Below are 17,985 nucleotides of genomic sequence, written 5' to 3'. Positions count from 1 at the left end.
TACATCTCTTGTTTCTAAACACTCACAAAATCCTGGATAAGCTCAGCAGGTCAGGCAGCATCTATGGAGAGGACTAAAGGCTCCACGTTTCTCTCATTGAGCTACCTGATCTGTCGAGTTTCTCCAGAATTATGTGTAATCCCTCCGGATTTCCAGCATCTGCAGAATCTCTTAGTGTTTTTTTTTCTAAACACTGTTCTGTCTTCCCCCCTGTGATCTCCTTGTGCATTGTTCTGTCTGCATTTCTCTCACATACTTTCCTCCTATTGTTTCCTCAATATTACAGTATGATCTTCCCATGAATTGCCCCATCTCCCTGTCTTTCCCATTGCTATATCTGATTCACTTGTGTATTCTCGGTCCCTTCCCACTCGTTATTACTATGCAACATCTCGGTGCATTTCCCACGTGTCTCTCATTGTTACTCTGATATCTTGGTGTATTCTTCCATCTTTGGTCTCATTTATACTGCGTGTTCTTTCTATTGTTCTACCTATCTGTTGTGTCATTTTATCGGGGTAATCTGTGTATTGTTCTCTCTGTCCGCGTGTGATTTCTCTTTGCTGTTCCACTTCTCCGCTCTCTTTACTCTTGTCTTTACGTTAGTTCAATTTCTTCCCTCCCCCATTTCTTTTGTTGATGTGTGCTTTCTGCGAGTCATCTTCCAGCTCTCTTCTTCCTCCCTGTTACTCTGTTGCTCCATCTCTTTCTTCATCTGATTGCTACTGTGAGCTCTGTCCGTGTACTGTCCCTTCTATCTCACGGTAACTCGGTTATCTTTCCCTTTGTCCTCGCTGTAACGGTGTGGTCTAATGTGTGCTGTTGCTTCTCTCTCTCATTGTACTGTGATCTCTGTATATTGCTCCATCTCATTGTTACTGTGTGATCTCTTCCTGCTGTTTGTGACGTGTCCTGACGTGAGAAGGGGCAGACAGCCAGTCATTGAGTGAGTCTCGCTGGCTGTTGTGAAAATCTAGTGTCAGGCTGGTCGACCTCTTGACTTTTAACAATGTGTGCGACTCGCTGCTTCCGCGTCGCCCCACCGAGCGCCGAGCGCGGAGTTTCCCGGGCGTGAAGGAAGGGGAATGAGACAATCAAACAAAAAGCAACAGCTCACTCTTGTTTTGGTGCCATGCTCCTGGTTTAGCACTACGATGGCGGAGAGAGCTGGCCAGCAGCAGCCCCGAGCGACAGCGGCAGGAGGTGGATCAGGAGCCGGACCAGATCAGCATTCACTCTGGCTACAAGAGAGTAGTGCGGTGGGCACTTTCTGAACCCCCGTCTGCCCTCCAGGGGACCGGTCGGTGGGTGGGTGGGGATACGGAATCCGCTGGAGGTGACTCAGTCTGCCTTTGTTGGGATCTTTATCTCCTTCATATACAGCGTCTACTGCTCACGGGTATCTACTGAGAAACCTCTTCGCCACTTACTCTGCGGAAAGAGGGCATTCCAGGAGAACAATTGGGAACATTTTTTTTATTTAAAGGGGGGAAAGGGCCCCAGACGTGGAAAGTGAATCCGAAGTTTGCAGGGTCTGAGGATCCGGGAGCCACTCGGGCGTACCAGCCTTGACCGCCCGCCGCAGGTTTCACTCATGGGAGCAAAACAGAGCAGCCCGACTGCGAACGGTCGGACCCGAGCTTACTCGGGCTCGGATCTACCCTCTACCACGGCCAGCAGCAACGGCAGCAACCGGTCGGTGGCTGGTTCCAGCGGGTCGGGGACGGGCTCCAGTGCCGGGGTGGCTACTGCCTTGGCCAGCGGCCGCTACCACTACGTGACCCCGCCTGCCGGCGGCCCCCGGTCGGTGGTGCCAGCGGCCAGCAGCCGAAACCAGTCGCTCAACATTCCCAACAGCGGCGGCACGTACAACTCGCAGGAGGACTCGGAAGGCAGTAGCCCGGAGGAAAGCATGGGGGAGCGCCCCGGAGGTCACGGAGCACCTCGGTTACTCATTGGATCTCTCCCCGCCCACCTATCGCCTCACTTGTTCGGAGGTAAGACCCTCGGGAACTTTAACGGGCCGGTTAATTGCTGTGGGGCGCAGCAAAGTGAAGGAACAAGCTTGTTTAATCAGTTAATGCCACCCAAACGTAATTACTACAAAATCCCAATAATTGTGAATCAAATCTATTTCCATCACGAATATCCATACTAGTGTTAAGGCTCCGAATTTTAAGTGCGCCTTCTGCCTCAGTTCTATGCGGGTTATAGCTCCGTATTTCAACACCGCCGCCTCTTACCTGTCTATTGGAAATAGTGAAGATTTACGTAGGGACAATTTTGGTTCCACCCGCCACATTTTTAAATCTTTATTGGTTTGTTTTTTTCGTTCTAGTAGTGAGATGCCTGTGTTTATTTGATCCAAAAGACGACAGCTGATGGGAGAATGGTACACTTTCTCCCGCAGGCATTTGTTTTGCAATCGATTTCAAAGTCTGAATTTCACCCACAGAGTGAGCTTTTTTTCTGAACAGTTTCTTGAAGCCCCCTATTTATTTTCGTGTTTCCAGAACGCACCTTTGACCCGCTGTAGGAGATAGCGAGTCTACTTCATCAGGTACACGAGTCAGCAAACGGAGACTTTCAGTACTCGCACCTGCATTTTGCTGTAATCGCGATTAGATGATAAAGAAACGCCGCAGCGGCAGGCTTTCATATTTGTGCAATAGCTTCTCAAAGGGCTTGCTTAATGACCCTAAATATTAAAGCGGCTTGATCTGATCAGCGAGCGTGCAATAAGATTTAAAGCGCCCACAGCCAAACCTTCGAGAGATTCATTTCGGCGTTGATCTTGGTTGACAAGCTATTTAGCTTTCTTGCCCCGTGACTCCAATTTTGTAGCGATATTATGTTTAATTAGTGAATCTCTCGTTGCTTTGGTCTATTTTTGGAAGAGTAACATAAACGCAAACTATTCTCTAGAAGGGTAATTTGTCAACTTTAAACTATCGTCATGGATCAAAGCAGGGGGGTGTGCTTTTATTTCACCTCGTTGGTTTACTGTTTGTTGACAAACTTTTCCATTCCAAGTCATGTAATTATCCATAAAGTGAGCTTCTAGCATTTTAGGTACCTGTCCCAGTTTCCCGGGTCTTTGGCCCTTCCAGTCCCAGAGTGCATAATGATTATCTGCTTCTAATCTCCTGTGCAGAGTCATTGCACAGGTGAAGATAATTTTGTATGCATGGTTGGGTTAGTTCATTGTTTACATATTTCATATGCTTATTTTCAATATGCATATAATTTATAACTGGATATATAAGACGAACAAGAAATAGTACAAAACAACTTCTTTTCCCCAAAATGTGTTGACCCTGATGTCTTCCTTTCCCATTGACGTTGAGTTGTTCATGGATGACTCGCAACTTGTTGGCCAGCTGAGGCTTTCCAAAAGGTCTGAGGTGGTAGCTCCTTACAAGGTGAGAGTGGGAGCTATAGGAAGGCTGAGCAAACTAACTGTGGCACTGTGGTTCAGGGAACCATTCAAGAGAAGGGAGAAAAGAAAAATCTAGTTATAATCGGAGGTGATAGTCAGGGGCATAGACACAATTCAATGTTGCAAGGATCAAGAGACCTGAAGGCTCTGATGCTGGGTTCAGGATATTTCATCTGTCCTGCAGAGGAATTTGGAGGAGTTGTGGTGCGTGGATGGGACAAGGAAAGAAGTTCTGCTGAGGGAATTTGAGCGGCTAGGATTAAGCTGCCACTGAGCCATGTGCAAATTGGCATAGGGTTAATAAGATTAGAGAGTTAAATGTATAGCTCAAAGATGGGTGTGAGAAAAATGGGTCTAAGTCTGTGGGACATTGGGGCCAGCACTGGGGAAGGAGGGAGTTGATCTGATGGGACATGCTCCATCTGCACTGTGCTGGAACCAGTGTGCTGGTGAGTTGCATAACTAGGGCTGTGGATAGGGCTTTAAACTAAATAGTTCAAAAGATTTAAAATGTATTGGGAAATTAAAAGGGAAGAAGAGTGCAGGAGAGGTTACTGAAATCGCCAGAATGAAAAAAATAGAAAATTTAGAAAGGGACAAGAAATTAACCTCAGGCAGCAGGGTTTCAAATTTAAGAGAGGTGGTGAATACGAAACTGAATGTATGCACAAAGCATACAGAACAAGCTAATTGAGCTTATTGCACAGTTAGATATTGCAGATATGACACTGTGGCTGAAATAAAATCACAGCTGGGAGCCCAATATCCAAAGATATACATCCCATTGAAAAGACAGGCAGGTGGGCAGGAGGGTTGGGGTGGCTCTATTTGGTGAAACATTAAATCAAATCCTTAGCAAGATGTGACACAGGATCTGAAGGTGCAGAATCGTTGTGGTAGAGCTGTGAGGTAATGCTGCAGCTCTAAGATCCTGGTTAGACCACACTTGGAATATTGTGTTCAGTTTTTGGTTTTCTCATTGTTTGAAGAATGTGCAAGCCTTAAGAGGCTGCAGGGGAGATTTACCAGGGTGCTGCCTGGTTTGTAGAGCATGTCTTATGAGGAAGGGTTGAGTATGCCAGGGCTTTTCTCTTTGGAGAGAAGGACGATGATAGAGGTGTACAAGATGCATAAGCTAAATGAATAGCAAGAAACTTTCTCCCAGGCTGGAAATGGCTAATACGTGGAGGCATAATTTCAGGGTGATTGGAGGAATGAATGGGAGAGTGTCAAGGGTTTTTTTTAACACAGAGAGCTGAATTATTTGCAATGTTCTGCTAGGGGTGGTGGTAGAGGCAACTAGAAGCACATTAGGAAAATTTAATAAACTTTTAAATAGACACATAGGTGATAGAAAAATGGAGGGCTATGTAGGAGGGAAATGTTAGATTGATTAGGAGTAGGTTAAAAGGTCGCCACATCATTGTGGGCCAAAGGGCTTATGTTCTATGGAACTACAGAGGCATGAGAGAGGAGCTGGCCAAAGTTGATTGTAAGGGGACAATAGCAGGGATGATGGTAAAACAATAAAGGCAGGAGTTTCTGAGAGTAATTTAGATGGCAGAACAAAATTTCATTTCAAAGAAGAAGAATTCTAAAGGGAGGTTGAGTCAACCCTGGCTGATGAGAGAAGCCAAAGACAAAAAAAAATCAGAGGAAAGGGCATACAATATAACAAAAATTGGTTGGAAGTTAGAGGATTGGGAAAGCGCTTAAAATCCAACAAATGGCAACTAATAATGCAATAAAAGGAGAAAAGATGAAAGTCAACTAGCCAACAATATAGAGAGGATAGCAAAAGTATTCTTTCAGACATATTAAGGACATGAGGCAAAAAATGGACATCGGACAACTGGAAAATGATGAAAATGATTACTAGAGAAGTAATAAAGGGGTACAAAGTAATGGCAGACAAACAGAATCAATAGTTTGCACGAGACTTCATTGTAAAAGGTACCAACAACGTGCCTGAAGTTCGATGCAGTTAGGGGGCAGATGTGAGTGTAGTTGCTGTTACTAAGGAGAAGGTGCTTGGGAAGCTAAAAAGCCTGAAGATAGATAAGTCACTTGGACCAGATAGACTACACCCCAGGGTTCTGAAAGAGGTAGCTAAAGAGATTAATGAGGCATTATTGGTGATCTTTCAATAATTACTAGAGTCTAGAATTGTTCTGGAGGACCGCAAATCTGCATAAGTCACCCCACTCTAAGAAAGGAGGAAGCAAAAGACAGTAAGTTATAAGCCAGTTGGCCTGACTTCAGTGGTTGGGAAGATGCTGGAATTCATTATTCAGGATAAAGTTTTGGGGTTCTTAAAGTTGCAAGATAAAGTAGGCCAAAGTCAGCATGATTTTTTTGAGCAGAAATGTTGCCTGACAGATCTATTGGAATTTTTTGAGGAAATAACAGGCAGGTTAGGCAAAGGAGAGTCAGTGGTTGTTGCTTACTTGGATTTTCAGAAGGCCTTTGACAAGGTGCTGCACATGAGGTTGCTTAACCAGATAAGACCTTGTGGTATTACAGGAAAGGTACTAAGAGTAGGAATAAAGGGCTGTTTTCTGTTTGTTTGTCGGTAACTAGTGATGTTCTGCAGAGGTTGAAGTTAGGACTGCTTTTCATGTTGTGTGTCAATGATCTGGATGATAGAATTATGCCTTTGTGGCTAAGTTTGCAAACAATGCAAAGATAGGTGGAGGGGCAGGCAGTGAAACAGGGAGTCTACAGAAGGGCTTGGACAGTTGAAGAGAAAGGGCAAAGAAGTGGCAGATGGAGTACAGTATAGGGAAGTGAATGGTCATGCACTTTGGTAGAAGGGATGAAGGCAAAGACTATTTTCTAAGTTGGGGAAAAAATTCCAAAATTGGGTACCACAGGACTTGAGAGCCCTAGTGCAGGATTCCCTAAAGGTCAACTTGCTACTTGAGTTGGTAGTAAGGAAGGCAATTCCAGTGTTAGCATTACTTTCAAGAAGATTACAATAAAAACAATGATGTAATGCTGAAGCTTTATAAGGCATTGGTTGGATCACATTTCGAGCACTGAGAGTGGTTTTGGACCCCGTATCTAAGAAAGGATGTGCTGACTTTAGAAAAGGTCCAGACGAGATTTACGAGAGTGATCCTGCGAATGGAAGTTAAAGTATGAGGAGCATTTGATGTCTTTGGGCCTCTACTGAGTGGAGTTTAGAAGGATTGTTGGGGTGGGGGAATTTCATTGAAACCTACAGAACATTGGAAGGCCTTCAGACAGTGGGCATGGAGAAAATGTTTCCAGTAGTGGGAGAGTCTAGAACCAGAGGACATAGCCTCAGAGTACAAAGACATCTCTTTGAAAAAAAGAAATGAAGAATTTCTTTAGCCAAAGCGTGCTGAATCTGTGGAATTCATTGCTGTCGATGCTAAGTCATTGGTATATTTAAAGCAAAGGTTGATAGATTCTTGATTGGTGTGGGTGTCAAAGGGTACAGGGAGAAGACAAGCGAATGGGGTTGAGAGGGAAAAGTAAATCAGCCATGACTTAACGGCAGTGCAGACTTGATGGGTCAACATTCAGATTCTGCTCCTATGTCTTTTGGTTTTATGTGGCAGGAGTTGCAAGAATGGTGGCGAATTGAACTGCCTTATCTGCCAGACTTTCTACTCTGCACCTGCCCAGTCTCTCTGCAGGGAACAACATGGTGTCCTGTCTGCTGCTATCTGTGGAAAGGATTTGGTAGAAGGGAGTGGACAGTACACTCTGATGCTCCAGCAAACTATACCAAACATTAAAAGCCCCCTTCACCCTTTCCTTTTGCTACATGTGTGTGACTGTGATATTTGATAACATCATCTGTTTGCAATTATTAAATATATATTCTTGAGCACAGAAGTGAAGTGGACTGGTAATTGCGTCTCAAAGAGCAAAGCTCACATCTTGAGAATTAATTTAAAACATTCTATTTAGATTTATAACTTAAGCAAAGGAAAGTAAGGAAGTGTTTAGCTTTAATCATGTTAAAATGGTGCAAGGACACCTGGCTGGTCATTAGTTAGCGATTTCTATTTATTTGCTTAGAATCTAATATACCCTGCAGCAGCTGTTTGCCCACGTTCCCATCTGTTCATAAATTATTTGCAAAGATTCCTTTTCACACGTTTTACATCTTTGTTTGCTAATATAAAGACTGACTGTTGAAAAGGTGGGAATGGATGTAATCAGCTATTACATATCCCATGGGAAAGACCATCAGAAGAATCCAATATTTCAATCTGTTCCATGTCCTTCTGCAGAGGTCAGAGAGAAATTAAAAGCACATTATTTCTCGATCTGACTAAGTTTAATTCGAACACTATTAGTTATTATTCTAAGGGCAGGGGAATTCCACTGTTGTGATCTGAAAGGAAGTTGTAGGTCTATATGTGATAAGGGCACCTAATTTTGAAAAAGAAAACTGCTTTTAAAGTAGCAAAATCTTAATCAAGAGAGTGCTTTGCAAAGCCTTTCTGTATGAAACAGTTATAAAGTTCCTAAACTCCCAAGTACTGACCTAACCTACTCAGTCTTTCCACATTGAGTTAATTCCTCTTTAATCAGAGACTATCATGGTAAACCTTCACTGATCTGCCTCAAATGTAATTTTATATCCTTGATATAAGGGACAAAAGCATGGTCCCACTACTGCAGAATGTGACCCTCCAAATGAGGTGTTGGTTGGAAACCTAGGCTCCATTCATTGCTGTCACTTATTGCATCTGATGTGGCCTTCTCCGCATCAGACTGTGGAATCGCTTTGTTGAGCACCTTTGCTCAGTCTGCCATAACAGCTAGGGTCTTCCGTGGGATGGCCATTTTAGACATACTTCCCATTCCCACACCGACATGTCTGTCCATGGCCTAATCTACAGCCATCGAGGCCAGATGCAGATTAGAGGAATAGCATCTCATATTCTGTTTTGGTAATTTCCAACCTGATGTCATGAATATTGATTTTCTCTGTTTTCCCCCTCCCCCTTGTTTCTTTATCTCTGCACCCCTGCTCTCCCAATCTGCCCTTCACCCACACATTCTTTCCCCCATTCTCTTCCTCACCTTCCCTTTGGTCCACGTCCACTGACAGCTTCTATCAGATTCTGTCTTCGTTAGTTCTTTGTCACTTCCGCTTATTACCTTCCAGCTTCATACTTCAATCCCACTCTTCCCCTCCCTGCCAGGTTTATCTTCCCCCTCTCACATGGATCCATCTATCACCTGTCAGTTCTTGCTCCACTTCCCCCCCACCCCATCCTTTATATATGAGCTGTGTGTCCTCTTTCTTTCCAGTCTTGAAGAAGGGTCTCAACCTAAAACATCAACTGTTCACTTCCCTTCATAGACGCAGTCTGACCTGCTGAGTTTCTCCAGTGTTCTGTGTGTCACTCTCTTGCTCTATCCAGTCTTCCTCTTTTGGTTCTCCTCTGGGCTGAAATGCATCGCTGATCAAAGTACCCTGCACTGTGGTCATGAGCACCTGTTCTTCTTGGCTATCACTATGTTCAAACGGACAGAATGCGTGGCTCAGCTACTTTTGTGAATTTGCGTCCCACACTAGTTGATGATCAGCTTGGCTAATTTCCCCATGATTACAGTTTTCCTTGTTTTGAGGAACTGCGTGGCCACACCATTCATCAACACATGATAACGAGACTACAGCTGGAGTTGAAATATCATTTACTTGTAAAACAGCACTACACTGTTAATGGCAAGGTATTTAACAATGTTAACGTACAGAAAGATCTTGGGGTCCAAGTGTGTAGCTCCCTGAAAGGGACTGATAAGGTGTTAAAGAAAGCAGAAAGCTTTATTAGTTGAGGCACTGAGTTTGAGAGTCAGGAGGTTATGTTGCAACTAGTAGGTCACATCTAAAGTATTACATTCAGTTCTGGTCACCCCATTTAGAGGAAGAACATGGAGGTTTGGGGAGGGTGCAGGAGTGGTTTTTCAGGGCTCTGTCTGGATTAAAGGCCATGTGCTATGAGGACAGCTAGGACACCTTTGTGTACTTCTGTCTGTTGCGGTGGAGGCTGAGGAGAGATCTTATAGAACTTTATAAGATTATGAGAGGCATAGATAGGCAGCTAGCACCTTTCCCCAAGATTAAAGTGTATAATACTAGAGGAATGTAGAATGATAGGGGGTAAGTTCAAAACAGATGTGCAAGCAGGTTTCTTTTGTTTTACAAATAGTGGGTGCTTGGTATGGGGTGCCAGGAGTGGGTAGTGGAAGAAAATACAATAGAGGTATTCAAGAGGCTCATGGATACACAAATGTGCAGTGGATAGAGGGCTATAGGCATTGTGTAGGCAGAAGGGATTAATTTAGTTATGCATTTAATTACTAGTTTATTTAGTTCAGCACATCATGGTTCCTATGCTGTACTGGTATTCCTTCTATGTTTCATACACTTTTACTCCAAACCCATTGAAAAAGAAGTTGGCATTTAGATTTTCAAATACTTATACAGTGGATTTTGTTTAATTGGGGCAGCCGCTTATTTGGGACAACTCTTAAAAGAACAAAAAAGTAATCGAGAAAATAGCTAGGATTCCCTTTGTTTATTTGGGACACTGTGCCACTTAATTAGGACAAGATACTGTTACTCGACAATTTCTAACGAGTGTAGTTTAATGATTGTGTGTGGCCGTTAGACACTCCACCGTGCTTGGAGCAAACAGTTTTAATTGGTGTGTGTGTGTTCAAAAATCAATGTTCTTGCCACTGATAGTTGGCGAGAAATAAGCAGTAAGACAATTTAGAACTGTTCTGCTCTCAGCGGTTTCAAGCCTTCAGGCTTGGAGATGCCAGAAACGGCCAGGAGTGAAATCATCGATAGCAATGTATGAAGGCAGTCCATTATCAACATTAGGTATCTGTACTGATTTTGTTCATTTACAGTCAATCAAAATAATGAGGCAGCATACACTGGGTAAATTCTTTCATTGATAATTATTAGGAACCAATGCACAGTCTTATAGTACTGTCGTAGTATTGATACTGTTCTGATTGATTTTATAATTCATTTAAACATGTAATTTGTTACTCAGTTAAACAGTAGTTTGTTAACTACTTCAATGAAACTTTGGCTAACTGCTGCATTTGCTTAACTGGGCCAAAATGTACTGATTTGCATGTGTCTCAGTTAACCAGAATCCACTGTAATGCTGAATTTGTATGCTGGAATTCTGTGTTACGTACCCAAGTCGCTTTGCGCTGCAAACTTCATTCATATAAATAATGATTTGTTTCATATTCCTTTCAAAGTGAATACTTCACATTTTACCACATCATCTTCCGTTTGCCGGCATTTTGCCCACTCACTTAAACTAACAATATCTCTGTGTCTCCTGCTCACTCGTTGCCTTCCTCCTTTACATTTTCATCATTTGCAAATTTTGTTATTCTATGTTCACTTCCTTCCTCTAAGTCATTGATAAACATTGTACACAGCTCCACTCCTGTGGCACCCCACATTTACAGGATGCTAACCTGAAAACAGCTCCGCTGTCCTTACACACTAACTCTTGCTAGTTAGCCATGTTGCTTTTATGTGTTCTGAGCACTTACAATTTACCTAGGTGTTTGACACAAACACAGGAACACAATCTTTTTTTCTTCTGTTCTAATTGGGTTCTTTCTTCTAAAAATTGTGTGCAATTTATGTCTAATTTGCTTTTCAGCTGTGAATGTTGCTTAAATGATGTCATGTGTCTGTAATGCTGTTGCAAGTACTTTTTACATTGCACCTATGCATACATATACATATACTTGAGCACATAACAATAAACCTGACTTTGGCTTTAAATCATGCAATGCCTAACCTAGGCTCTAAATATGTGTTCAAGTTGCAAACACTATCTGTACATACTACCAGTGGCTGACCGTAATCAAGTGCTTGAGATACTGCATGATGCCATCTCCGAACAAGAAACAGTCCATCCCGATGCATTTCAAATCGAGTTGGGGACTTCAATCAGGCTTGTCTGAAGAAATCCCTGCCCAGTTGCCATCAGCATAGACCTGTTATACTAAGATAAGGAATGCGTACCATTCCATGCCCAGACCGTATGTCAGGAAATCTGATCATTTGGCTGTCCTGCATACAGTCAGAGGCTAAAGAACAAAGCTCCAGGTATTAGGACAACAAAGAGCTGGTCACAGGAGGCAGAGGAGTGGCTACAGGATTGCTTTGAGACAGTGGAGAAGGATAGGTTCATCTGTGGATCTGAATGAACATACCATGGTTGTCATGGGCTTTATATAACAGTTGCCAATCAGTCCATCCCCCAAAATCATCCAGCGTCTTCCCCAGTTGTGAAGTGGCAATTCTGGCCTAAACTTGAATCAACGATGGATGCTCGACAGTTGTGGCAGGGCTTGAATGCTATCACCTCCTGCAAAGTGAAACCAAGCAACAAAGGAGACAACAGGGCTTTGCTCTTAGCTCATAGAACATAGAAAATCTACAGCACGTTACAAGCCTTTTGGCCCACAAAGTTGTGCTGACCATGTAACCTACTCTAGAAACTGCCTAGAATTTCCCCACCACATAACCCTCTATTTTTCTAGGTTCCACGTACTTATCTAAGAGTCTCTTAAAAGTCCCCATTGTGTCTGCCTCTACCAGCTTCACTGGCAGTGCATTCCACACACCCACCACTCTGTGAGGAAAAACTTACCCCTAACATCCCTCCTGACCCTACTTCCAAGCACCTTAAAACTATGCCCCCTCATGTTAGCCATTTCAATCCTGGGAAGAAGCCTCTGGCTATCCACACAATCAATGCCTCTCATCATCTTATATACCTCTATCGAGTCACTTCTCATCCTCCGTCGCTCCATGGAGAAAAGGCCAAATTCACTCAACCTATTCTCATAAGGCATGCTCTCCAATCCAGGTAACATCCTTGTAAATCTCCTCTGCACTCTCTCTAAAGCAACAACATCCTTCCTCTAGTAAGGTAACCAGAACTGAACACAATACTCTAACTATGGTCTTGTATAGCTGTAACATTACCTCAAAGCTCTGGAACTCAACCCCATGTATGATGAAGGCCAACTTACCATATGCCTTCTTAACAATACTGTCAACCTGCGCAGCAGCTTTGAGTGTCCTATGGACACAAACCCCAAGATCTTGCTGATTCCTCCACACTGCCGAGAGTCTTACCGTTAATATTTTGTTCTGTCTTTAAATTTGATCTACCGAAATGAACCACCACACTTATCTGGGTTGACCTCCATCTGCCACTTCTCAACCCAGTTCTGCATCTTATTGATGTCCCGCTGTAACCTCCGACAACCCTCCAGACATTCCACAACACTCCCAACCTTAATGTCATCAGCAAATTACAAAGCCGCCCTTCTACTTCCTCATCCAGATCATTTATAGAAATCACCAAGAGTAGGGCTCCCAGAACAGCTCCCTGCAGAACACCACTGGTCACTGTCCTCCATGCAGAATACAAACCATTCACAACCACCCTTTGGGCAAGCGAATTCTGGATTCACAAAGCAAGGTCTCCTTGGATCCCATTCCTCATTACCTTCTGAATGAGCTTCGCTTAGGGGACCTTATCAAATGCCTTGCTGAAATCCATACATCCACTGCTGTACTTTCATCAATGTGTTTTGTTACAACCTCAAAGAATTCAATCAGCTTCATAAGGCATGACATGACCTTGACAAACCCATATTGACTACCCTTAATCAGATTATGTTTCTCCAAATGCCCATAAATCCTGCCTCTCAGGATCTTCTCCAACAACTTCCCCACCACTGAAATAAGACTCACAGGTCTATAATTTCCTGGGTTATCTCTACGCACTTTCTCGGACAAGGGAACAGCGTTTGCAACATTCCAAATCTCTGGTACTTCTCCCATCCCTATTGATGATGCAAAAATCATTGCCAGAGTCTCAGCAATCTCCTCCCTCTCTTCCCACAGTAGCCTGGGCTACATCTTGTCCAGTCCTAGTGACTTATCTAACTTAATACCTTTCAAAAGCTCCAGCACATCCTCTTTCTTAATGTCTATACACACAAACGTTTCAATCTGCTTTAAGTCATTCCCACAATTGCCAAGGTCCTTTTCACCGGTGAATACTGAAACAAAGTATTCATTAAGTACCTCCCCTACCTCCTCCAACTCCACGCACATGTTTTCACTCTCATTCCTGATTGGTCCTATTCTCATATGGCTCATCTTCTTGCTCTTCACATACTTGTAGAATGCCTTGGGGTTTTCCTTAATCCTGCTCACCAAGGCCTTTTCATGGCCCCTCTGACTCTCTGAATTTCATTCCTGAGCTCCTTCCTGGCACCCTTGTAGTTTTCTAGAGCTCTAACAGTACCTAGTTTCTTGAACCTTTTGTAAGCTTTTCCTTTCCTCTTAACTAGATTTCCTACATCCATTGTATACATGGTCCTTTTACCCTATCAACTTTCCCTGCTTCGGTGGAGCATACCTATGCAGAACGCCAAGCAAATGTTCCCCTCAATGCCTTTTATGCTCACTTTGGCCATCAAAACATGGAGGAGCCACAGCCCCTGATGGAGCCTTCAGGAGGGTGAATCCAGGAAAAACATCTGGCCCAGATTGGGTAGCTGATCAAGTACTAAAGACCTGTGCTGATCAACTGTCTGGAGTGTTCAGTGAGATCTTTAACCTCCTGTTTCAGCGGTCTGGGATACCCACCTGCTTCAAGCAGACTTCACTTGTACTGGTGTCTAAGAGGAACGTGCCTCAGTGACTATCATCCAGTAGCATTTACATCCCCAGTGATGAAGTGTTCTAAGAGGTTGGTGATGAAACATATCAATTCCTGCCCAAGCAGCAACAAGTTGCCTTCTGGTGCAATAGGTTTGCAGCAGATTTCATCTTGTTGGCTCTTCACTCAACCTTGGAACATCTGGACAGCAGGATGCTCCTGATCAACTACAGCTCGGAATTCAATATGAACATGGCCTCAAAAGTAATCAATAATCTTCAAGACCTTGGCCTCAATATCACCTTTTTCAGTTGGATCCTCGATTTCCTCACTTGCAGACCTCAGTCGGTTTGGATTGGCAATGACATCTGCACAATCTCCATCAGCACAGGTGTACCACAAGATGGTGTACCTAACCCCCTGCTCTAATCACTTTACACTTATGACTGCGTATCTAAGCACAGCTCCAATGCTAACAACACCGCTGTCGTAGGCCGAATAAAAAGTGGAGACGAATCAGCATATAAGCTGGGAGATTGAAAGTCCAGCTGAGTGGTGCCACAACAACAACATCTTACTCAAGGTCAGAAGATCAAGGAGCTGATTATTGACTTCAGGAGGAGGTATCCAGAGATCCATGAGCTAGTCCCCTTCAGAGGATCAGAGGTGGAGAGGGTTAGCAACTTCAAGTGCCTTGGTGCTATCATTTTGGAGGACTCGTCCTGGGCCCAGCACACCAGTGCAATTACGAAGAACACATCACAGTGCCATTACTTCCACAGGAATTTCTGAAGATTCTGCATGACCTTAAAACTTTCACAAACTCCTCTAGATGTGTGATGGAGAGCATGTTGACTGAATGCATTACATGGAAACGCCAATGCCCTTGAACAGGAAATCCTACCAAAAGCAGTGGATGTGGACCAGTACATCACAGCTAAAGCCTTCCCCGCCACTGAGCACATCTACATGGAACTTTATCGCAGGAAAGCAACGTCTATCATCAGGGTCCCCTACCACCCGGGGCATGCTCTCTTGTCACTGCTGCCATCATCAACAAGCTACAGGAGCTTCAGGGCTCTCATCGCCAGGTTCAGGAACAGTTATTACCCCTCAGCCATCAGACTGTTAAAACAAAAGGGATAACTTCACTCAACTTTAGTTGCCCCATCTCTGAAATGTTCTCAAAACCTATGGACTTACTTTCAAGGACTCTTCATCACATGTTCTCGATATTTACTGCTTATTTATTTATTGTTATTATGATTTCTTTCTTTTTGTATTTGCACAGTTTGCTGTCCTTTGCATGTAGGCTGAATGCCCAAGCTGGTGCAGTCTACCATTGATTCTATTATGGTTATTATTCTTTTATGGATTTGTAGAATTCATAAAAGACTAATGTAGAAAAAGTTGTAGAATTTGGAAATGCTGCGTCTGGAGCAGTCCGTTGTATGGAGTCGAATTGTGGACCTTATGCAAGGAAGCGCAACGACGACTGGAGGCATTTGAAATGTGGTGTTTAAGGAGAATGCAGAAAATTAGATGGGTGATGTAGGTCAGTAATGTGGAAGTGTTGAAGACAGCGGGGAGAGAAAAGGAGTTGCTGAAGAATGTGCAGAAAAGGAAGCTGGAATATGCCGGGCACTTGTTAAGAGGTGGTGGACTGCAGAAATTGTTATTGGAAGGGATGATAGAAGGGAAGAGGGAAAGAGGAAGGCAGCAGACCACTTGGTTCGATAATGTGAGGCAATGGACTGGGTTGAGTCATGCTGAGGCCAGAAAAAGAGCACAAGATCAAAGAAGATGAAGGTGCATAGCGGCCAACCCCGGATATGGGACGGCACCCACTGACTGACTGATTCTATGATGGACTTATTGAGTAGTCCCACAAGAAAAGATAGCATATGGTGACAGATATGTACACTGATAGTAACACACATCAAAGTTGCTGGTGAATGCAGCAGGCCAGGCAGCACCTCCAGGAAGAGGTACAGTCGTTTCAGGCCGAGAAAATTTACTTTGAACTGTGAAGCTTGTGGCTAGTTATAGGCATCTTCGCTGGACTCCCAGATTCTATGCCCTTCACAAAGGTTGCCCTCCTCCCTCAGGTGCTGCCCTTAAAGTTGGCCTTCAGAGGCTGTTCTTGCCAAATTCACAGCCTACGGTTGAAATCCTTCACTGCTGACTACCAAGGCTGAGTTATTGTGCTCTGATTTGCTGATGTGGGCTAATTATGCCTCTGCTGTGATCTTCCAGAAACTGCTCTGAGTTCAGTGAATTGGCGAGAAGGGAAGGAAGGCTACCACGAGCCACTTAAAAGAACATCAATCTCAATGCAATTCTCCAAATGAGGGGCTGGGGAAACCTGGGGTCCATTCAATCTTCCTCTCTTGTTTCTTTTGCTGGACTGATATGCATGCTAAAACATTCAATCACTAATCAGCAGACACTGAATTGTAGTTGTTAGCACCTACTCTCGCTGTATGTGAGGTCAGGCTGAATGTGGCCCACCCGGTTTTGTGGATTTCATCCAAGATCAACTTGGCTACTTTTCCAATGATTCCCATGTTCTAGGGAGCATCTTGGCCAGACTCAGTCATCAATCCACACTAATATACAGTATTTGCTCCAATGTTATGAGGCTTAAGTTGTGAATCTGAGTCTGTACCCTTTTGTGTGACACCTTATCTAAAGCCATTTGAAAACATCGATACATTATACCTAATAATTCCTCTCTATCGACTCTGGAGTCTCTAATGACTAAACTTGATGATTACATAAATATGTGTTGTGAAGAGGATATAAGGAATTTGAGTGGACTAAGGTCTAACAAATGAATTATGATGCGTTGAAAGTGGGAAATTGTCCATTTTGCCAGGAAAAAAATAAAAGCCTTGATAATGATTGCAGTGCTTTGAATCTAAGTCATAAGTAAATTTATTATCGAGGTATGTATACTTTGCCATGTACTACCTGGAGATTTATTTTCTTACAGGCATTTACAGGAAAAAAGAAATATAATAAAATTTAAGAAAAACTCTACAGAGACAGAAGCTGACAAAGAGCCCAAGAAAGAAAACTACAAGTTAAAAAATAATGTTGAGAATATTGTCCTTGAAAGTGAGTCTATAGGCTGTAGAATCGGTTCGGAGTTGTAGTGGTGGTTGAAGTTATTCATGCCTATACAGGAGCTTGATTGGCCGTAGGGTAATAACTGTTCCTGAAGCTGGTGGTGTAGGACCTGAGGCCTCCTGTCCAATGGTAGTTGTGAGAATTGGGCATGGCCTGGATGGGTAGGAGCCATTGATGGTGGATGCTGCTTTCTTGTAGCAGCACACCATGCAAGTACACACAATAGAGGGAAGGGCTTTGCCAATGATGGACTGGCTGTATCTATCACTTTCTGGAGTCTTTTCCCTTCCTGGGCATCGTCATTTCCATGTGATGCAGCCAGTTAGGACACTCTCCTCTGTGCATCTACAGATATCCGTCAAACTGCAGCGGGATCTGGCTGTATTTTTGCATGATTTGCAATTGGCACAATGTTGTAACTGTGAACTGGGTCACTGAAGAGACATTGGTGCCCCTTGATATAAAAGCTCTTTATGTATTATGATGTCCACCCTTTCCACTCAAACTGCATCAAATTTTTATACTCTTAACAGCAAAGAAAGCAGCAGGTGACTCAGTACAATTCAATTTGCTACATTGACATTATTTACTTCAATAGTTTGAGTCTGACAAATGGTTCCATTGAATTGCATATCTACAATAAGGTAACACTGTATCTGATAAGGCACCTTTAAATATGGCAAGCACATTTTC

General features: G+C 43.4%; 1 protein-coding gene across 4 annotated transcripts in view; it reads left to right on the top strand.

The window, feature by feature from the left end:
- Positions 1-941: 941 nt before the first annotated feature.
- The window catches only part of znrf2b (zinc and ring finger 2b), a 174,521-nt gene continuing 157,477 nt past the window's right edge, over positions 942-17,985 (top strand). Inside the window, exon 1 of one of the 4 annotated variants that reach the window (XM_072283487.1) lies at positions 942-1,997. In XM_072283487.1, coding sequence (XP_072139588.1) covers positions 1,595-1,997 — 403 coding nt within the window. In that variant the 5' untranslated portion in view covers positions 942-1,594. The remainder of the gene's footprint in view (positions 1,998-17,985) is intronic. The other 3 variants (XM_072283488.1, XM_072283486.1, XM_072283485.1) reach the window with 3 other exon arrangements.

This window comes from Mobula birostris, chromosome 19, assembly GCF_030028105.1.
Source record: "Mobula birostris isolate sMobBir1 chromosome 19, sMobBir1.hap1, whole genome shotgun sequence".
Taxonomy (NCBI): domain Eukaryota; kingdom Metazoa; phylum Chordata; class Chondrichthyes; order Myliobatiformes; family Myliobatidae; genus Mobula; species Mobula birostris.
The sequence above is the reverse complement of the archived record's forward strand: the minus strand, read 5'-3'. Positions and strand labels throughout refer to the sequence as shown.